Source organism: Budorcas taxicolor, chromosome 2, assembly GCF_023091745.1.
Source record: "Budorcas taxicolor isolate Tak-1 chromosome 2, Takin1.1, whole genome shotgun sequence".
Classification (NCBI taxonomy): Eukaryota; Metazoa; Chordata; class Mammalia; order Artiodactyla; family Bovidae; genus Budorcas; species Budorcas taxicolor.
In genome coordinates, this window is record NC_068911.1 from 26,011,908 (window position 1) to 26,034,450 (window position 22,543).

The 22,543-nt window shown below is 44.0% G+C and overlaps 1 protein-coding gene across 2 annotated transcripts; it reads left to right on the plus strand.

Moving 5' to 3' along the window:
* Window positions 1-1,106: 1,106 nt before the first annotated feature.
* COQ7 (coenzyme Q7, hydroxylase) lies at window positions 1,107-14,749 on the plus strand. 2 transcript variants are annotated; one of them, XM_052664326.1, is made up of 6 exons: window positions 1,107-1,225; window positions 8,071-8,249; window positions 9,383-9,497; window positions 10,334-10,473; window positions 11,135-11,203; window positions 14,515-14,748. In XM_052664326.1, exons 1-6 carry the CDS (start codon window positions 1,153-1,155, stop codon window positions 14,590-14,592), a joined length of 654 nt encoding a protein of 217 aa, XP_052520286.1. In that variant the 5' UTR covers window positions 1,107-1,152; the 3' UTR covers window positions 14,593-14,748. The 2 variants fall into 2 exon arrangements, with proteins under 2 accessions (XP_052520286.1, XP_052520287.1); XM_052664327.1 differs by lacking the exon at window positions 1,107-1,225 and adding an exon at window positions 1,338-1,412 and having other exon boundaries at window positions 14,515-14,749.
* Window positions 14,750-22,543: the final 7,794 nt, after the last annotated feature.

Consider the following 22,543-nt stretch of genomic DNA (forward strand, 5'->3'; position numbering starts at 1 on the left):
TGAAATTGTTTATGTATGTATACCATGTGGTTTCTTGTGTTAATGAGTCCTTCCAACCTGAGAGGAAAGTAAAATTTTCAGCAAAAAAAGTGTGTTAAATTTTAAAACAATTAGCAACATTATTTTACAATAGCAGTCTATCTTAAATATTTTATAGTGATGGGTAAAAGATATATAATCCAAGAATGTAAAGTAGAAAATGAAAGCCACCTTCTCACAACTGGAACTCTGAAGTTACCATTATTAAACATGCCTCCACACATGCACAGCCTCCCGACCAGCGATTTGTTACAATTAATGAGTCTACCCTGACAGACTGAATACAGACTCAAAAGTATGAAATATGTTGCTAAATCTACTCATCCCAACCTTTCCCTCAAGAAACCAATTTGCACCAATTTCCTGGTGACTCCGATGGTAAAGAATCTGCCTGCAGTGCAGGAGACCCAAATTGGATCCCTGGGTGGGGAAGATCCCCTGGAGAAGTGAATCGCTACCCACTCCAATATTCTTGCCTGGGAATTCTATGGACAGAGGAGCCTGGCACACTACAGCCCATGGGGGTCACAAAGTGTCCTGCACGACTGAGGGACTAACACACGCTCTCCCTAACAGTAAAGGAGAAATAAGGATAGCAATAATAAATGTTCTTTGTAGAAAATCTAAAACTAGAGAAAAGGAGTAGGAAGAAATTTAGTTTGTCAACCCCAATACCTAGAGTCAACACTATTTGCACGTGGTGAATTGAATTTCAGACTGTAACTTCTACTATTTTAAAGAGCCTACAGATAGAAATTTCCTGTATTGGAAAAGCACAAAATACAATGGCTATGCCGGTAAACAATTCCCTCATGGTCCTTTTCCTCAGGAATTGAGGTGAGTAATCTTTTACCTGTTTGGATTTTTGAAAGAGCAGGTTAGCATTCTCATCTCCATGGCAACTCTTTACGTAGTGATTGATAGCGACCGCATCCACTAGAGTCTTTTCATTTGACATTTCCAACCAATCGAGTGGAAGCGGGGGACTGGGGGCGTTTCCACCGGTGCGAGAGCCAACCGCATCTGCCTTACGTCAGCCATGCGTCATCAGCCTGCGCCAAGGGCGCCGTTGGCCCCCTCCGTTCAAGAAGTAGTAGTGCTGCTTCCGCGGCAATGAATTGTGCCCGGGCGGTGGCGGCTTGCTGCCGGTGGCGGCTGCGCACAGGCCGCCTGCAGCCCCTCTCAGGTAAAGGGGAAGACAGCGCGACTGCGCGCGGGGCTGAGCCCAGGAATTTTCTCCTTAGGCTTAGGTCGGAGAGGTCACGGGGGGTAGACGTTCATACGTCACAGGGCTGCGACGGAGGGCGACTGCGCGGCTGGAAAAGCGGCGCGAGGCCTGTAGTCGGCCGCGGAGCCCGCCGAACGGAAAGGGGGTGGGTTTTCCTCAGTGACGTTCTGGCGAGCCCATTAGGCGTCCGTGCGTTTGGGGGATGACGCAATTTCGCGCCTGTATTGTGACGTCACGGCAGGTGTGGTAGGCGTTCGGAACAGAGGAGAGTTGGCAACCTTGACAGTTTAGTGTCCTGGGACGGGGGGCGGGGTCCTTGTAGCTTTCGCTTATGGCCTTGTAGGTGGTCCTACGGACCGGCAGCGTGGGTTTCCTCCCATACGCCCGCCCCACTCCGGAGCCGGTTAGAAACGCAGATTCTCAGATCGCTCCCTTAACCTACCGGATCTTAACAAGCCCTTGGAATGACTCGTGTGCATTTGCAAGTTAGAGAAGCACCGGAATGTTGGAAGGAGCATCGAGTTGGAGTAGGGAGACTTGGGCTTGGATTCTGACTCGTCTTTTCCTCACTTATCCGAGCTGCCTCAGAAAATTGTGAGGTCATTTTCTCAAATACCACCTTCAGGATTTTTGCTTTATAACAATACCACTGATATTTTACCACTGATGTTACTAGAGTTTTGTGTTGTTTTTAATTTCCCTAGACCGTATTACTTTCTAAAATCAGAACATTGGAAACTAGATCCCTAGGTAAACGGAAAACCAGTATCTCTTGTCCCAAGGAAAAAATCATGAAAGTACGCTGAAAACAAGTTATTGTATTAGATACTGTTGTCTACCAAGGTTTGGATTCAAGACTATCTTTTTTTTCTCGTAAGAAAGGAAAATTAACAAATGTTAGGAAGATTTTAAGATATGTCAGCTGTAAACTGAGACAGTCTCTTTGATAAAATCAAAGGAGTTGGAAGAGAATCAGTTAAGTTGCTCAGTGGTGTGTGCGACTCTTTTCGACCCCATGGCCTGCAGCACACCAGGCTTCCCCTGTCCATCACCAACTCCGGGAGCTTCCTCAGACTCACGTCCATTGAGTCAGTGATGCCATCCAACCATCTCATCCTCTTTCGTCCCCTTCTCCTCCTGCCTTCAATCTTTCCCAGCGTCAGGGTCTTTTCCAGTGAGTGAGTACTTCCAATCACATGGCCAAAGTATTGTGGAGTTTGAACTTCAGCATCTGTCCTTCCAATGAATATTCAGGACTGATTTCTTTTAGAATGGACTGGTGGGATCTCCTTGCAATCCAAGGGACTCTCAAGAGTCTTCTCCAACAGCACAGTTCAAAAGCATCAATTCTTGAGCGCTCAGCTTTCTTTATGGTCCAACTCTCACATCCATACATGACTACTGGAAAAACCATAGCTTTGACTAGACAGACCTTTGTTGGCAGGGTAACTTCTCTGCTTTTAATATTCTGTCTAGGTTGGTCATAGCTTTCCTTCCAAGGACCAAGTGTCTTTTAATTTCATGGCTGCAGTCACCATCTGCAGTGATTTTGGAGCCCAAGAAAATAAAGTCTCTCAGTGTTTCCATTGTTTCCACATCTGTTTGCCATGAAGTGATGGGACCAGACACCGTGATCTTAGTTTTCTGAATGTTGAGTTTTAAGCCAGCTTTTTCACTCTTCTCTTTCACTTTCATCAAGAAGCTCTTTAGTTCTTCGCTTTCTGCCATAGGGTGGTGTCATCTTGTGTATCTGAGTTTATTGATATTTCTCCTGGCAGTCTTGATTCCAGCTTGTGCTTCATCCATCCTGGCATTTCACATGATGTACTCTGCATTTAAGTTAAATGAGCAGAGTGACAATATACAGCCTTGACGTACTCTTTTCCCAATTTGGAACCAGTCTGTTCCGTGTCCAGTTCTGACTGTTGCTTCTTGACCTGCATACAGGTTTATGTGTGTATGGAAGAAAATCATAGCAACTTAAGATCTTCATATATAACTTGAAATCTCGTAGGTGCCATCACTGGTATATGTTTCACATTTTAGGAAATCACAAATATGATGCACTTGAGAGCTTTTAGCACTGGGCCTCAATTTTATTATTTCTCAGTTTTAAAGTGTGTGACAATGCAGGCAAAACTCAGGATCGTTGAAGATGAATTTTAATGCTCCTTCATTCTTTTTCATTTGTAGTTACTTTGCATCCTGTATCTTTTTATCTTTGTGATAACTCAATAAGAAAGGTTTTATTATTGTGTTTCCCCAAAAAAGGGAATAACCAGATTGTCCCCAATTTTATATGTAAGAAATGGCAATTCGGAATTGTCAAAAGTCTGTGTTAGAGAGAAGATAGGTATTTTCTGATTCCAGTTCTGTGCCCTGTCTATGGTCCATCTCCTGCTTGTTTTTCTTTTCCATTACAATTTATTACTAGATATGGTTTCCTGTGCTATAGAGTAGGACCTTGTTCATCTATTCTTTTTAAAAGCATTTTTGATGTGGACCATTTTTTACGTCTTTATTGAATTTGTTGCAATATTGTTTCTGTCTTATGTTTTGGTTTTTGGCCGCGAGGAATGTGAGATCTTAAATCCCTGACCAGAGTTCAAACCCACACCCCTGCACCGGAAGGCAGAGTTTTAACCACTGGACCACCAGGGAAGTCCCTTATCTATTTTATGTATAGTAGTTTGTATCTGTTAATTCCAAATTCCTAATTTATCCTTCCCCCACTCCATTTCCCCTTTGGTAACCAAAGGTTTGTTTTCTATGTCTGTGAGTCTGTTTCTTAAATAAGTTCTTTTGTAAACTTCTTAGATCTCATTTTAGATTCCACACATAAGTGGTATCACCTGGTATTTGTGCTTCTCTGCCTTCATTTAGTATTGTAATCTCTAGATCCATGCATGTTGCTGCCAATGGCATTATTTCACTCTTTATGAGTGAGCAGTGTTGCACTGTGTGTGTGTGTGTGTGTGTGTGTGTGTGTGTGTGTGTGTGTGTGTAGACAGACCACATCTTCTTTGTCCATTCATCTGTCAATGGATATTTAGTTTGCTTCCATCTCTTGGCTGTTGTGAATAGTCTGCTAAGAACATTGGGGTGCGTGTGTCTTTTCCAGTTATAGTTTTGTCCAGGTATATGCCCAGAAGTGGTATTACTGGATCATATGGCAACTCTGTTTTTAGTTTTTTGAGGAACCAGCATACTGTTCTCCATAGTGGCTGCACCAGTTTACATTCTTACCAACAATGTACAAGGGTTCCCTTTTTTTCACACCCTCTCCAGCATTTGTTATTTGTAGACTTTTTAATGATGGCCATTCTGACTGACTGGTGTGAGGTAGTACCTCATTGTAGTTTTGATATGCATTTTTCTAATTAGCAGTGTTGAGCATCTTTTCATGTGTCTATTGCCTATTTGTATATCTTCTTCGGAGAAATGTCTATTTTGATCTGCCTAAATTTTTTAGTGGGTTGTTTGGTTTTTTGTTTTTTTTGTGTGTTTTTTTGAGTTGTATGAGTTGTTGGTATAGTTTGGAAATTAAGCCCTTGTTGGCTGCATTGTTTGCAAATATTTTCTGTCTGCAGGTTCTCTTTGCATTTTCCTTTGCTGTGCAAAAGCTTATAAGTTTGATTAGGTCCTATTTGTTTTTGCTTTTATTTCTGTTGCCTTGGGAGACTGATCTAAGAAAACCCTGGTACTGTTTATGTCAGAGAATGTTTTGCCTATTTTCTCTTTTAGAAATTTTGTGGTGTCGTGTCTTATTTATTTATAACTTTACATTTTGAGTTATTTTTGTGTATGCTATGAGAGCATGTTCTAACTTGATTTACTTGTGGCTGTCCAGCTTTCCCAACACCACTTGCTGAAGAGACTTTTTCTCATTGTATAGTCTTGCCTCCTTTATCAAAGATTAACTGGCTAGGTATGTGGGTTTATTTCTGGGCTCCATTCTGTTCAACTGATCCATTTATCTCTTTTTGTGCCAGTGCCACGTTTTTTGATTACTGTAGCTTTGGAGTATTGTCTGAAATCCGGGAGGATTATTCTTCCAGCTTTGTTCTTTTTTTCTCAGGCTTGCTTTGGCAATTCTGTCTTTATGGTTCCATACAAATTTCATGATTATTTTTTCTAGTTCTGTGAAAAATGTCACGGGTAATTTGATAGAGATCACATTAAATCTGTAGATTACTTTGGATAGTATGGCCATTTAAACAATATCTTTGCAATCTAAAAAGCATCCATCCAATACTTTTTAAAGCCACCTTGCAGAGGTTGTGACAAGATAGGGATGGCAAATATTACAATACCTCACCCTCCACACATACCTCAAAAAAACATTTTTGAATCTGTTGCCTGAATCTGGAAAAGTGTTGCAGTGCTAGGGAAAAGTCAAATATGTTTTTAATAGAATTATAACTCTACCTGTCAAAAGTCAGCTGTGTGTTTGAACTCATGCACTTAACCCCTTGCTTTTTCTCAGTAAATGATTTCTTAAAAATTAATATTGAGGAATTTCCCAGTGGTTCAATGGTTAGAACTTTGCACTTTCACTGCTGAGGGCCCAGTTCAATGGTTCAGTCACTGGTCTGGGAATTAAGATCCCACAAGCCACTCAGCTTGGCCAAAAAAAAGAAAGGAGTATTGCGTTGTTTTAAAAGTTCTTTCTTATTTGTGGTGGGAGTAACAAAACGAGAGAACAAGCAGACAAGGTTATTTTAAGAAATAGAGTCATCTCATTATTTATTCATGGCTGCACTGCATCTCTGTTGCTTTGCACAGGCCTCCTCTAACCGCAGCAAGAGGGAGTGCTCTTCCTTGCAGTTCGAGGGCTTCTCATTGCAGTGGCTTCTTGTGGAACACAAGCCGTAGGCGGGTGGGCTTCAGTAGTTGTGACTTGTAGACTCTAAAGCACAGGCTCAGTAGTTGTGGCTCACAGGCTTAGTTGCCCTGTGGTGTGTGGGGTTTTCCAGAGCCAGAGATCGAACCCATGTCCCCTGCATTGGCAGACAGACACTTAACCCCTGGACTGCCAGGGAAAGTCCCATCTCATCATTTTTAACTTTTAACTTTTAGACCACATCTTTCTACAAGGAGGCCAGGCCTTGGACTTGGAGGAAGAACTTGGACAGGTTACCTTGACTTTGTCAAGTGTCTCAAATTGTTCTCCACATGGAAACATGGTCATGGAGGGACTTCCCTGGCAGTCCTGCAGTTAAGTCTCTGCACATCCACTGCAGGGGGTGCAGGTTCAAAGCCTAGTAGGGGAGCTAAGATCCTGCATGCAGTGTGGCCAAAACAAAACAAAAGGCCACGGACCACAGTGACCTGCTGTCCAACGAGACAGATCTGAGTGGTACCTTACACCTGGCAGAACTTGGAATCCACTCAGTTAAGTCAGGCATGCTCAGTGAGACGGAGCAGGTTCTCTGGAAGAACGGATCAAAGCTGGGACACCGTGCTTCCGACGCCCATACCCACTGCTCCTTTGTCTAGAGTGAGGCATTTAAAATCCTCAGCCTGAAAAGTTCAAACGCACATCTCAGATTTCATCAGGCCTACCCCATCACTTTGTGTCCAAAGCACTCAAGCCTTTTTTAATGAAAAAAAAAAAAAAAAGGCTAGAGATGTATCAGAATGAAACTTTCTACACATTTTGTGGGTATTCCTTAGCCTAAATGAAAGGTATCTGTTAAACAGATGGTAGTCATACATAAGAGCCCTGAAACACATCTCAAGATGATATCAGTACAGTCAGAGTTCACATTACCAACTCAGTGGTCTAAGTCTTCCATATCTGCAAAATGAGTTAACACCTTATACATCTGAACATGTTATAAAACTCTTCTCTTAGGGGAGAGAACTTTGGGAATGCTCTAATACAAGCCTCAGAGATTATAGTCAAGGTGTTAACTATTTGGAGATTTTTTTAAAAGACAAAATCTAATCTATCCTGAAGAATTTACGTTTTGAAAGCAAGAGGAGTTCAGTTGAATTAAGTACCAGAATGAGATGAAATGTAAGCGCTAGGCTAGATTCTCAAAGTCAGATGCTCACTGGCACAGATACTTTTAATAAGAGAAATCAAATCTACAGTTCTTAACCTTGGCTGCAGAGAACATTTGTGCACAGAACTCTTCAAAAGCATCATCTCCCAGGGATCAACTGGGGAGGAGCATCCATGATTCTGAGAGCCCCCTAGGGGTTGTGTGCAGCCAGAGTTGGAAAAGAAGGAGGTGTATGAACTGGGGAAACATGCCCATCCAGAGACAGCTGCCGTGTTAGCTGCCTGGTGAGAAGACGCCATCAGTATTTCTAGATCGTCATATACTTCAAGTGAAGCCAGGCTCCAGATCTTTAGTTAAATCTTCTATGTTTTAAATACTGGTAATTAATTTACTTAGAGAAAAAAAAAAAAAACTACACCCTGCTGTATTTAAAATGGATAACTCACAAGGACCCACTGTATAGTACATGGAATTCTGCTCAGTGTTATGTGGCAGCCTGGATGGGAGGGGCATTTGGGGGAGAATCGGTACATGTGTATGTATTGCTGAGTCCCTTCCCTGTTCACCTGAAACTGTCCCATTTTTTGATAATCGGTTATACCCCAATACAAAATAGGAAGTTTAAAAAACAAAGCCACAAATCACTGGAGGTTAAACAGAGTCCACTTGTAGGCATCCCCAACCTATGGGGAGCTTATTTGTGACCTTTGCTGTAAGATGCCTCTTTCTTCTGTGAAAGGAATCATCTCAGTTTTCCCCGAGAGTAATGGAGAATAAACACTTGCATTGCAGCTTATGGAAGAAGAATCAGTGTCAGATTCTGCAGTTCGGGAATGACCTTAGACAATATCAATAGGGAAGCTGTGGATCGAATAATCCGGGTGGATCATGCGGGTGAATATGGAGCGAACCGCATCTACGCAGGGCAGATGGCCGTCCTGGGTCGGACAAGCGTCGGGCCGGTCATTCAGGTGGGCGTCTCTTGATCTCTCAGTGATGAATCACACTGGGTCATGCATTGTCAAGGGAGGTACTGTTGTCCCCAAGAGAGGAAAAATTGGTTGTGGGTTGAGGGTGGAGGAGTAAAAAGCATATTATTCTTTTTTATACAGTGCAGACAGACATAAACAGATTTATAGTACATAAACAAATATACAGTCTAGCTGTAGGATTAAAATTTCATGGCGGGGAGCAATAAAAAAGGATTAAGAGTCATTGCATTGACTCAAAGCACCAGTTGTAAGACCCTGTGGGCCCACCGCTAGTGGAGCCCAGTGATATTCTATATTTTATACTGAAAGGCAGATTGGACAGGCCTGGGCTTCATAGTCACATAGACTGAAGGTCACATTCCAGCTCTCTCCCACCTCCTACCTGTGTGAGCTTGAGGAAGTCACGTGACGTGTTCCATGTCTGCAAAATGAGCTGACAAAACGTCATTCAGTTTTGGTGAAGAATAAATGAGCTGGTGTAGAGTAGCGAATACCGTGCTTGGCATGTAGCGAGCACTTAGCACAAGTTAAATGGCCTGCTGTGAGTACTTGGGCAAATTACCTGACCTCTCTGTGCCTCACTTCCTTCATCTGTATAGTGAAGATAATAATAGTTTGTCCTTCACAAAGCTTTTTGACAGTACCTGGCTATGGGACATACTCTAAAGTGTTAGCTCTTAGGATCATCCTTCCTTTTTCTTTTGATGTAAATGATACATTTCTGGCTGTCTGAAAGGAAATCATATAAAGGGTAATATTCTGCCCTCTTAATTTTGAAATGGGCTACATACACATCTCATGTCTTTGGGGGTGTGGACTGTTGTCCTCGAATAGGTGTGCTGTGGATCTGAGCAACTTCTGCCAGCTCTGTGGTTCGGAGTCTGCTTGTCTGGAATGGAGATAACAGACACTTCTCTTGGTTTGCTGTCTCTCTTCCCCGTAATCTGATGTTTGGGGCTTTTCCTTCGATGATTCAAGGGGGCTGGGGGAAGTAGCAGTTCTCATCATTCTCCCCATTGTGCTTCCTTTACCCACATGAGCACAGCATGTGGCTTCCTTATTATGTAGCGGGTGGTCTCTCTGAAATGCCTTTGTTTTTATGTTTCTTACAGAAAATGTGGGATCAAGAAAAGGACCACTTGAAAAAGTTCAATGAGTTGATGGTTGCATTCAGGGTGCGGCCGACCATTCTGATGCCCTTTTGGAACGTGGTGGGGTTTGCACTGGGTACGTGTCTATCTCGGAGAGCCTGCATGAGCTTAGGGATCTGGGATGATTGAATCACTAAATAACCCCTCTATAATTCTTGCTATGTCCCCTTACAACCTTTTCATTTGCTTAATATTTTTCTAAAGTTAAATTGGTTTTTTTTTTTTGCTTAAATTTATTTAAGATAGAACCTTAAAATCAGTAGTTGTATAAATAGAAGATACATTGAAAATACAACAGAGAGGGAAAAGGCTAGAGTAATTTGACAGTGGTCAGATGAAGTTCCCTGAGGAAGGTTCGAAACTTGGGATCTGCTCACTCGTAAAAAGAGAGTTGGAATTCCCTGGCAGTTCAGTGGTTAGGACTCAGCGCTTTCATTGCTGAGGGCCCAGGTTCCAGCCCTAGTTGGGGAACGAAGATCCCACAGCTGAGGCACAGCCAAAAGAAAACGACAAAAAAAGGGAGAGTCAGTGATACAGAAGAACCAAAGAACCCCAGTGAAGACTCACTCCTGCCATAATCAGTAGGTTAGAAAAAGCACTGAAAGAAGAACATTCTTACTGTGATTCAGGGTTTGACACTGTCATCTGGTACCGTGGTTTTCAAGGATGGCAGGTTGTTCCTGAGGACACTTGGCAGCATCTAGGGACAGTTTTGGTTGTTGCAACTGGGGATGCCACTGGCACCTAGTAGGTAAAGGTCAGGGATCCGGCTAAACATCCTACCACGTTCAGGACACTTCCCCACAACAAGGAATTAGCCAACCCCAGGGTGCCAGGTGACAAACCCTGACCTGGTCTCCATCCCCAGTGGTGTCCACCCCATCCTTTACCTTCTGGATCTAACCATTCCAGGTGCCGGAACTGCCCTGCTTGGGAAGGAGGGCGCCATGGCCTGCACGGTGGCTGTGGAAGAGTCCATCGCACACCACTACAACAACCAGATCAGGACGCTGATGGAGAAGGAGCCTGAAAAATACGAGGAGCTTCTGCAGGTATCTGACCACGCTCTGGAAGGGACTGCGGGGGGAAAGGGCAGATACACAGTTTGGTAAGAGGAACAAAATAGAGTTTTAGGGACTAGCACTGCCTTAGAAACTGAGGGCAGCACCTCATCTGAAGGGCGTACACATTGCAGCTGAGCTATGGGCCACGTCACACGCTCAGGCGGAGCTGGGACTGAAACCCGCGTTTCCTGAGCCCACACCTGTATTCTCTCTGCCTCTGGGTCATTGTTGGATCCTGAGCAAAGGCCATGAGCACAGATCCTTCAGATTAAATAAACGAATATCCTCAGAATAATAAACAAATATCCTCAGAAATTTTCTACAGAAAATAAGGCAACTGTTTAATCTTTTTTTTTAAGTCTAAGTCAGTGGCCACCCACCTGTCTCTGTAAATGAGTTTTTCTGGAACACAGCTGCACTCACTTGTCTGTGTGTCCGTGGCTATTGTCCCCTCTAGGGTGGCAGAGCTGAGTCATCAGGACAGGGACCTTATAGCCCAAGAAACCTGAAATACTGCCTCTGGCCCTTTGCAGGAAAAGTCTGCCTACCCAGGTGTTAGACAGCAATATGAGGCTTTGGCCACCAAAGTAAGTTTGAACAGTGGGGAGTTGGAAGGCTGACTTGTTTCAATTTATTTTTATTTAATCAGGTGATCAGGAAATTTCGGGATGAAGAGCTTGAGCACCATGACATAGGCCTCGAACATGACGCAGAACTGGTGGGGACCCATCTTTACTGTTTGCTTGTAGTGGTACTTTATTTGGAAGGTTGAGGGACAGGAACATTTCTGTTTCCAGAAAGTTATAAAACCACCGTCAGAGAAAAAGAACCCGTATCGGTCAGTTCAGCTCAGTCACTCAGTTGTGTCCCACTCTGCGACCTCATGGACTGCAGCACACCAGGCCTCCCTGTCCATCACCAACTCCCGGAGCTTGCTCAGCTCAGGTCCATTGATGTCCAGCCTGTGATGGCATCCAATCATCTCACCCTCTGTCGTCCACTTCTCCTCTTGCCTTCAGTCATCATCAAGCATCAGGGTCTTTTCCAAAGAATCGTTCTTCACATCAGGTGGCCAAAGTGTTGGAGTTTCAGCTTCAGCATCAGTCCTCCCAATGAATATTCAGGACTGATTTCCTTTAGGATGGACTGGTTGGATCTCTTTGCAGTCCAAGGGACTCTCAAGAGTCTTCTCCAACACCACAGCTCAAAAGCATCAGTTCTTCAATGCTCAGCTTTCTTTATAGTCCAACTCTCACATCCGTACATGACTACTGGAAAAACCATAGCTTTGACCAGATAGACCTTTGTTGGCAAAGTAATGTCTCTGCTTTTTAATATTCTGTCTAGGTTGGTCATAGCTTTTCTTCCAAGGAGCAAGCGTCTTTTAATTTCATGGCTGCACTCCCATCGGCAATAATTTTGGAGCCCCCAAAAATAAACTCTGTTACTGTTTCCACTGTTTCCCCATCTATTTGCCATGACAGGATAGGACCGGATGCCATGATCTTAGTTTTCTGGATGTTGAGCTTTAAGCCAGCTTTTTCACTCTCCTCTTTCACTTTCATCAAGAGGCTGTTTAGTTGTTCTTCACTTTCTGCCATAAGGGTGGTGTCATCTGCATATCTGAGGTTATTGATATTTCTTCCGGCAATCTTGATTCCAGCTTGTGCTTCCTCCAGCCCAGCGTTTCTCGTGATGTACTCTGCATAGAAGTTAAATAAGCAGGGTGACAATATATAGCCTTGACATCCTCCTTCTCCTATTTGGAACCAGTCCGTGTTCTATGTCCGGTTCTACCTGTTGCTCCCTGACCTGCATACAGGTTTCTTAGGAGGCAGGTCAGGTGGTCTGGTAGTCCCATCTCTTGAAGAATTTTCCAGTTTGTTGTGACCCACACAGCCAAAGGCGTAGTCAGTAAAGCAGAAGTAGATGTTTTTCTGGAACTCTCTTGCCTTTTCTGTGATCCAGCGGATGTTGGCAATTTGATCTCTGGTTCCTCTGCCTCTTCTTAATGCAGCTTGAACATCTGGAAGTTCTTGGTTCATGTACTGTTGAAGCCTGGCTTGGTGAATTTTGAGCATCACTTTGCTAGTATGTGAGATGAGTGCAATTGTGTGGTAGTTTGAGCATTCGTTGGCATTGTGTTTCTTTGGGATTGGAATGAAAACTGACCTTTTCCAGTCCTGTGGCCACTTCTGAGTTATCCAAATTTGCTGGCATGTTGAGTACAGCACTTTAAAAGCATCATCTTTTAGGATTTGAAATAGCTCAACTGGAATTCTATCACCTCCACTAGCGTTGTTCATAGTGATGCATCCTAAGGCCACTTGATTCACATTCCAGGATGTCTGGCTCTAGGTGAGTGATCATATCATCGTGGTTATCTGTGTCATTGAGATCTTTTTTGTATAGTTTTCTGTGTATAGTTCTTCTTGCCACCTCTTCTAAATATCTTCTGCATCTGTTAGATCCATAACATTTCTGTCCTTTATTGTGCCCATCTTTGCATGAAATATTCCCTTGGTATCTCTAATTTCTTGAAGAGATCTCTAGTCTTTCCCAGTCTATTGTTTTCCTTAATTTCTTTTCATTGATCACTGAGAAAGCCTTTTCTTATCTCTCCTTGCTATTCTTTGGAATTCTGCATTCAGATGGGGATAAGCTTTCCTTTTCTCCTTTGCCTTTCACTTCTCTTTTCTCAGCTATTTGTGAGGCATCCTCAGACAAGTATTTTTGCCTTTTTGCATTTCTTTTTCTTGGGGATGGTCTTGATCACTGCCTCCTGTACAATGTCACAAACCTCCGTCCATAGTTCTTCAGGCACTCTGTCTATCAGATCTAATCCCTTGAATCTGTTTGTCACTTCCACTGTGTAATCATAAGAGATTTGATTTAGGTCATACCTGAATGGTCTAGTAGTTTTCCCTACTTTCTTCAATTTAAGGCTGAATTTTGCAATAAGGAGTTCATGATCCAAGCCACAGTAAGCTCCCAGTCTTGTTTTTGCTGACTGCGTAGAGCTTCTTCATCTTTGGCTGCAAAGAATGTAATCAGTCTGATTTCAGTATTGACCATCTGGTGATGTCCATGTGTAGAGTTGTCTCTTGTGTTGTTGGAAGAGGGTGTTTGCTATGACCAGTGTGTTCTCTTGGCAAAACTCTGTTAGCCTTTGCCCTGCTTCATTTTGTACTCCAAGGCCAAATTTGCCTGTTACTCTAGGTATCTCTTGGCTTCCTACTTTTGCATTCCAATCCCCTGTGATGAAGAGGACATCTTTTTTTTGGTGTTAGTTCTACAAGGTCTTGTAGGTCTTCATAGAACCATTCAACTTCAGATTCTTCTGCATTAGTGATTGGGGCATAGGCTTGGATTACTGTGATATTGAATGGTTTGCCTTGGAAATGAACAGAGATCATTCTGTCGTTTTTGAAATTGCACCCAAGTACTACATTTCAGACTCTTTTGTTGACTATGAGGGCTACTCCATTTCTTCTAAGGGATTCTTGCCCACAGTAATAGATATAATGGTCATCTGAGTTAAATTCGCCCATTCCAGTCCATTTTAGTTCACTGATTCCTAAATGCCATCTCCTCTTTGACTGCCTCCCATTTACCTTGATTAATGGACCTAGCTTTCCAGGTTCCTATGCAATATTGTTGTTTACAGCATTCGACTTTAGTTCCATCACCAGTTGCATTCACAACTGGGCATTAATGGAACTGCTTGACAGAAAGCAAGCAAATGCCTTGCTCCCAGCTGGGAATCATTTCTTGCTTCCTTATCCTTTTCCCCAGCACATTCGCTCTTTCTGGTGAGAAGCTGGTTGGGTCAGATGTTTTGGCTGTAGCAAAGGCATTCTAATCTTTTGAAAAGGAATTTTTTTCCCCCTGTTAAAATAAATCATTTGTTAGATCTTATTACTTATCAGAGAAGTCCCAACCCTGCCATGCTAGACTTGTGCCTTGCAATGGAAGGTGAATATAGAACGGATTTGTTTGGTTTGCTTACTGTTGGTTTTTTTTTGACAGGCTCCAGCATATACCGTTCTGAAGAGCGTTATCCAGGCTGGATGCAGAGTGGCGATATATTTATCAGAAAGACTTTAAAGTATGCCCACTTTTCCTTGTGTGTAAGGATAATAGTAATTTTAACAGGTGACAGTGGCAGAGAAGGAAATGTACAGTTATTGTTCTGTGACTTTGTTAATAAATTATGAGAGGTTTTTTCGTTAATAAAATTCTCCAGTGTTGGTTGTTCTCTAGGCTGCTTTACGGCCATAAGGCTGACAGTTTACCAGGTGTGTTCAGATGACAGGAAATGAAGCTGGTTCTCATTTGGTCTATACATTTTTTCCTAAAGCAACAAGTATGAATCATTAAGAAAGTAACATATCTTTGAGAGAAAGAAAAAAATGAGTTTACCAGTATCACAAAGTAATTTAAAACAGTGATGATTAAAATTGACAAAGCAAGACTGTCTAGCCCATCAGGTAAGCAGAAGACTGACACTGTTTTTATTGTGAAATGTGGGTTGAGAGCAGGTTACTCCCATCAGAGAATATACTAAATTGTGGATTATTTGTGAAGTTGAATTATAATCATTTCCTTTAGGCCTGTTCCCTAAAGAATGGACCAAAATGAACTGTAATTTTCATCCTTTGTTGAAATCTTTTATGATTTACAAATTTTAAAATAATTTGTGGGAAAAAACCTAGATCAGTGGTTCTCTTCTCTGGCTGCACATTAGGGTTCCTGAAGAGCCTTTTAGAATTTTTCAGATTGTGAACCAAAAATTCTGATTTAATTAGGGAGGAGCCCAGGATCACAATGGTTTTGAAAGCTTCCAGGGCTGGGAACCCCTGGACTAGATTGTCAGCTTCTTGTGGTGAAGAATCATATCTCTGGGTCTTTGCCTCCTGTCTAGTGCCCTGTGTTTCATCACCGCCTGGCTTCAGGGTGTCCTGTTTTGAAGGACAGCAACACTGGGATAGTTTGGATTAGTCTTCTATAACCTCTCTTTTTCCTAAACCAAACATGCATTTAATCTTATGTGAGCAAGTGAATCAGTCTTCTGGTACTAATTGCAATAAATTAAACCTGGGAGAGAAGTGTTGAAGACAACTGAATTCTAAATTCTTGCGCTAGGTTACAAACAGATGTCTGTTGAAAGGCCAAGTTTCTACTCAGTTGTTGCCTGTCTCCACTATTTTATAAATATGCATTTTATTTCCTGTAAAGACAATGAGTTTATTGAGGGCTAAACATCTTTTCTAGTTCCTAGTCCACAGTAGGTGCCCATTAAAAGGGAGGGGAGGAAAAGAGAAAAGAAAAGGAAAGGAGGGACAAAATGTCCTTAAGTAGCTACCAGACTGCTAGGAAAACGGCCTCGGTGGGTGCTCTTCATCGCCTCTGGATCTCAGTGCCAGAGGCGCCCAGGGCGCCGTCCCTGGCCCTGTTCTGTCCATCGTTTTCTTCTTGGTGTCTCATCCTGCCTTGAGGCTGACTCCGTCACATTTATATGTCCAGCCTGGATTTCTCGTTTTCAAATAGCCGTCTGCCTACAAGATCCTCCACTTGGAAGTCAAGAAAGCCCCAAGTTCCACACACCCCAAGCTGAGCTCCCTGCCCTCCCACCCCTAGTCTTGCTTCCCCAGTGGCCTCCTCATCACAGGGAATGGCAACTCCTTTCTGGTCCTCAGGCCAAAAGCTCTACGGTCCCCTTTGACACCTGCGTCTGTTACACTCCCATCAACCAGGACATCCTCTGGGCTCTACCAGATCCTCCTCACTGTCTGAACTGCTGTCACTCAAGTCTCTCCCCCTCCCCCTTCCCCCCATCTCTCACCTAGGCTACTTTAGAAGCCGCCTAACTATTCTTCCTGCCTTACCTTTGCCCTCCCATGATCCATTTTCAACCCAGCAGCCAGAGCGTACTTTGAACTGTCAGTCAGATCCCAATACTATTGCTCAGCTCAGAACCTCGCTGTGGCTTTCCCCAGTTACCACAGGTTAAAGGTCATGGTCCCTAAGATGGCTTATGAGACCTACATGTTCTCGCCTCTGTGACAGCTTCCCTTTCCTCACTCTTCTAGTCACACTGGCTCCGTTCCTATTCCTTGAAATGCTGAGGCATATTTCTGCCTTGTGGCCTTTGCAATGGCTATTCTCTAGGCCCGAAATCCTTTCCCCCGGATATCTCCATGGCCAAATCCCTCACTGACTCCTAAGGTTCTGTTCAAATGTCAGTTTTGAAAGGATACCCGCTCTGAACACCTCTTTCCAAAAGATTGCAGAGCCCACCCCACTACATAACCTCATGCTTCTTGCTCTGTTCGGCACTTTCCCCCCATAGCACTACTACCTTCTAGCATATTATATAAGGTACTTACTTCCTGTGTTTCTTGTCTGTTTTCTCTCTGCAAGAATATAAACTCTATAGGGTAGAAATCTTTGTTGTAATCACTAACACATAACTAGTTGATGGGGTTGGATGAAGAAATCGTTCTCCCTTATTAGAAGTCATTTTCAGATAACTGGTAAATCAGAACTACTCTTTGCATCCCAGCAAAATTCAGTGGAGATTTATTCAAAAGATTTTACCAAGCTGTGCTGGGCCCCTGGCCCTGGTCTGTACAAATTGTTTTGCTGTAAAACTCAAAATCTTTTAGCCAGCAGATGGGGAGAGGGTGGGGATAGGGAGATGATACCAGGAAACCAAAGGAAGGCCCTTCTCTGTGTTTCTTGCTGATGATTTAAAAAAACACAGACTGGAGTTTTGCATGTGAATCCACATACAAAAGAATGAATTTAGATCTGTACTTAACAGCACATAAAAAAATTAAAACACTGCTAAATTTCTAAAGCTCTCAGAAGAAAACATAAGAGTAAATCTGTGTGACTTTGGATTAGGCAACAGTTGTCTAGATATGACACCGAAAGCAAAAGCAATGAAAGAAAAAAATAGATAAACTGAACTTCATCAAAATAAAAACTTCTGTTCTTGGAAGAACACTACCATGAAAGTGAGAAGACAACCAACAGAACAAGAGAAAATATTTGCAAATCGTGTATCGGATAAGGGATTTGTATCTAGAATATGAAGAACTCTTACAACTCTAAGACAAATTAATTAAAAATAGGCGAACATGTCTCCAAAGAAGATATGCAAATGGCCAATTAGCATTTGGGAAAAAGAAATGCCCCACATCATTCGTCACTACAGAAAACCACAACGAGATACCCCCTCACACCCACTAGGATGGCTACAATCAAAAACATGGAGAATAAAAAGTGTTGGTGAGGATGTGGAGAAATTGTAACCCTCTTACACTGCTGGTGGGACTGTAAAATGGTGCAGCCCCTTTGGAAAACAGTCTGACATTTCCTCAGATAGTTAATATATAGAATTATCGTGCTACAGCAACCCCTCTCCTAGGTATAAACTTAAAAGAAGTTGTATTCAAATAAGTAATTGGATATGAATATTCATAGTATTAATAACATTGTATTCATAGTATTGATAACATTGTGATAGCCAGAAAGTAGAAACAACCCAAGTGTCCATCAGCTGATGAATGGATAAACTAAATGCGGTGTAACTATACAGTGGAATGTTGCTGCTGCTACTGCTAAGTTGCTTCAGTCGTGTCCGACTCTGTGTGACCCCATAGACGGCAGACCAGCAGGCTCCCCTGTCCCTGGGATTCTCCAGACAAGAACACTGGAGTGGGTTGCTATTTCCTTCTCCAGTGCACGAAAGTGAAAAGTGAAAATGAAGTCGCTCAGTCGTGTCCGACTCCCAGCGACCCCATGGACTGCAGCCCGCCGGGCTCCTCCGTCCATGGGATTTTCCAGGCAAGAGTGCTGGAGTGGGGTGCCATTGCCTTCTCTGATGGAATGTTAATCACCTGTAAAAAGGAAGGGAGTGCTGATGCATGTTGCAGCACTGAGGAACCTTACAAACTCGATGTGAAAACATCTGGAGAGCGATGCGGCAGTAGCTGCACAATATGAGAGTGCTTAACACCGCTGAACTCTGCACATGGAAACGGTTAAGATGGTAAATGGTTACCTATATTTTACAGCAATAATTTTTGAGCCCACTTATATGAAATGTGCAGGACAGGCAAATCCAGAGACAAAGCATAGCCTGCTAGTTGCCTAGGACTGCAAGAGACAGAATGGGGAGTCATTGCTAATGAATTTAGGGTTTCTTTTGGGGGTGCTGAATGTTCTAGAATTAGATGGTGGAGATGGTTGCATAACCTATGAACATGCTAAAAACCACTGAAATGTAGGCTTTAAAAAATGAATTTTATGGTATGAATCATAGCAATTAAAAAAATACAGGATTTGTAGATTTATGCTTTAAGTGTGTGTTAGTTGCTCAGTCGTGTCCTATTGTTTGTGACCCTATAGACTGTAGCCCACCAGGCTCCTCTGTCCATGGAATTCTCCAGGCAAAAATACTGGAGTGGGTAGCCATTCCCTTTTCCAGGGGATCTTCCTGACCCAGGGATCAAATCCAAGTCTTCTGTTTTGCAGACAGATTCTTTACATCTGAGTCACATAGCAATTTTATGCTGTATTTGAAAGCAAATTTCAGTCCAGGCAATTGAATGGGAAATGATTTATTTAATGTACAAGCTTTCAAGCCAGCAGAGCATGTGGAAGTCTTGATCTTCTGAGATGCTGATGCTCTTTCTTGCCTTCCTGTATCAAAATGAATTTTATTAGTATTGCGGTCAGTAGTCTTAGTCCTATGAAGGCATTTTGTACAATCCTTATTGGAAGCCCAGATTTGCTACTGTTTGTTTAGCATCCCCTTCAGAATTGATGGCTGATGTTTTGTGCTTTCTGAGAGCTTCCTGAATATAAGGCTAGAGGGCTTTTCTGAATCCCCCTTTGATTTTTTTTAATTCCATTACAGCTGGCCCTCTGTATTAACAAGGTAATCTTATCTTTCTCTTACTTTACTGCTCTGACCTTTCAGGGGAAATGTGATTTTAGATTTGGACACCATCCAAAGATGATGCCAGGATGACGAAGGATATTATTCTTGCAAGCAGTCCAGTTCCAAAGATGTGATCTGAGCTATAGTTATTTGCATGTTTTTAATTCCTTCTCTACTCAGAAGTGGTCCACAGATCAGTAGGAGTGGTAACCTGGGAACATGTTAGAAATGCAGAATTTGGGGAATCCTCCCAGGACCTACCTAATGAGAATCTGCATTTTAACAAGATTTGGTGGTTTTAAAGTATGTCTGCAGATTCCTTGATATTTCTCTGTTTTGTTGTTGTTGGTTGTTTTAGTCGCTAAGTTGTGTTCAACTCTTTGCGACCCCTTGGACTGTAGCCCATCAGGCTCCTCTGTCCATGGGATTTTCCAGGCAAGAACACTGGAGTGGGTTGCCATTTCCCTCTCCAGGGGATCTTCCTGACCCAGGGATTAAACCCTCGGCCCCTACATTGGCAGGTGGATTCTTTACCACTGAGCCACCTGGGAAGTCCAAGTGTTCATTTGAAAAGTGAAAGTGAAAGTCACTCAGTCATGTCTGACTCTTTGCGACCCCATGGACTATATACAGTCCATGGACTTCTCCAGGCCAGACTACTGGAGTGGGTTGCCATTCCTTTCTCCAGGAGATCTTCCCAACCCAGAGATCAAACCCAGGTCTCCTGCATTGCAGGTAGATTCTTTACCAGCTGAGCCACCAGGGAAGCCCAAGAATACTGGACTGGGGGCAGCATATCCCTTCACTAGCGGATCTTCCCAACCTAGGAATCAAACCAGGGTCTCCTGCATTGCAGGAGGATTGTTTACCAGCTGAGCCACCAGGGAAGCCCGTTTCTCTGGTGGAGACTAATTCTCCTTGTCTTGAGTATGGGCTGTCCTTAGCGACTTTTTTTATAACACATATTGTGGCAGAAATGGTGGAGTGTGACCTGCAAGGCTGCTAAGTCATAAAAGACCTTGCAGTCTCCACATTTCTCTCTAGGATCCCTCTCTCAGTCACCAGGAAGCCAGCTGCCTTTGAGAACAGTTAACCTGTGGAATGGGTCACGTGGCCAAGAATTGAGGCCCCCTGCCAACAGTCATGTTGTGAAACATCTGTAAAGGGAATCCTCAGTCTCAGTCAAGCCAACATCCTGACTGCAACGTCATGAGAGGCTGAGAGCCAGAACCACTGGGCTGAGTCACTCCCGACTCTCAGCGACTACAAAGAATAATACGTGCTCAGTCATGTCCAAATCTCTGCAACCACATGGACTATATAGCCCACCAGTCTCATCTGTCCATGGAGTTCTCCAGGCAAGAATCCTGGAGTGGGTAGCCATTTTCTTCTCCAGGTGATTTTCCTGACCCAGGGAGTGAAACCACGTGTTCTGCATTGCCGGCAGATTCTTTACAGTCTGAGCCACCAGGGAAGTGCTCCATTACCTAAAAGTAACCACTGTTAGTAGTTCACTGCCTTCATTTCCAGACTCAAAAAATTTTCTATCCATGTTTGTACAGCTTGAGGTTTGTCTTGTTCCTCAAACGGGATAATAAACTGTGCATCCTGATCTGATGTGTACATTTCTGAGTTCGTGAGGGATATCGGCCACCTTTCCAATCTGTGGATCCAGCCAATGGGTCCACCTCATCCCTCCAGCTGGCTGCTAGTTCCCAGCAGGGCCACCGCCACCACGCGCCCCGCATCCCGGCTCAAAAGAGGAGGAAACGCTCGGTGCAGGGGAGGCTGGAACTTCACCACTTGGCTCACTTCTGTCCTCTTCTTTCCCCAGGCCTCTGAGGTCCCCCTCTTCCGCCAGCGGGGGGCATCTGGGTTATTAACAGAATTGGGGGACTTCTCATGCTTTGGGCACCACCCTTGAACACAAGTCTCTCTGGGATTTCTGGAGGAGGGGCCCCTTTGGGGTCCTTAACCCTTCTGGAGACCCCAGACTTCTTTGCCAATATGATAAAACCTCTGGACCCTCACCCCTGGGCCTCCTTTAGGCCTGTCAATCCGGGTGATTTGAGAAGAAAACGTGACCTTTCCCCATCGCGAGGAACAAAAGAAACCTTCCCTCAAAAATTGTTCTTTTCGGCTATACGGGAACACAAAGCACTTTTCTACTGAATATGTTTCCAAAGATTTAAAAGGCTCCTTTTGCCTTCGAGGACTTGCTCCCTCCCACTCCAGTTCCCGAAATGGCAGCCCTGCAGGTCCTTTGATCCGGATCGCGGAGGACGATCCGCCGGACTCGCCAAGGTCGAGCAAGGGCGCGCGCCGCCCGCCGCCGCCAGAGGGCGCTCTCGCCCCGGCGATCCGAGTCGCCCGGCCGCCGCCAGCCCGCCCGGCCCTGCCTGAAGTCTCGGGGACACGCCCGGCGGGCAAGGCCAGGTCATTGCTACAGTTCAGTTCAGTCGCTCAGTCGTGTCCAGCTGTTTGCGACGCCATCACCAACTCCCGGAGCTTACTCAAATCCAGGTCCATCGAGTCGGTGATGCCATCCAGCCATCTCATCCTCTGTCGTCCCCTTCTCCTCCTGCCCCCAATCTTTCCCAGGTCACTGGTACGGATGGTGATAATCCGCCCTCGTGAACTCGCTGTCGGACGGGAGTGGCTCGTCTCTTTCACACACTGCGAGGTGTGGGCTGACGCACCTGGCCGCTGCGGTCTGCGAGGGCCCACTGACGAGCGTCCTTAACCAGGAGGATACAATTTCTTTTTCAGGAGAGAGAGGAAAACACAGGGGTGGTCGATGATCCTCTTTCTAGGGGAAACGCACGATGAAACCGGCTTCAAGCGCCAAGCAGTGTCCGAGGGGGTCTCATGACTGTTTATTCATTAGTCCGTGCTGCTCGCTGGACACAAGCCTCCCTTTGGTCCACACGCTCAGCCCTTTCCCTGATGAAGGCTGTTTGCCCTTCTAAATCCGCATCTGCATCTCTTAGGTGAAGTCATCCCTCAGGGCCTCTCCCATCCCAGCCCCTCAGCTTCTTGCACCCCAGCGTTAATGCTCCCTACCATCTCTCCAAGCTGGCACAAACTCCCCAAAGTCAAGGGCTA

What these genes read in the sequence shown, in the direction of transcription:
- COQ7 (XM_052664326.1), top strand. Translation starts at nt 1,153, where the DNA reads ATGAATTGTGCCCGGGCGGTGGCGGCTTGCTGCCGGTGGCGGCTGCGC. An exon ending in CGTGGTGGGGTTTGCACTGG is followed by an intron (nt 9,498 to 10,333) that starts GTACGTGTCTAT and finishes TAACCATTCCAG; the next exon opens with GTGCCGGAACTGCCCTGCTT. An exon ending in TCGAACATGACGCAGAACTG is followed by an intron (nt 11,204 to 14,514) that starts GTGGGGACCCAT and finishes TTTTTTTGACAG; the next exon opens with GCTCCAGCATATACCGTTCT.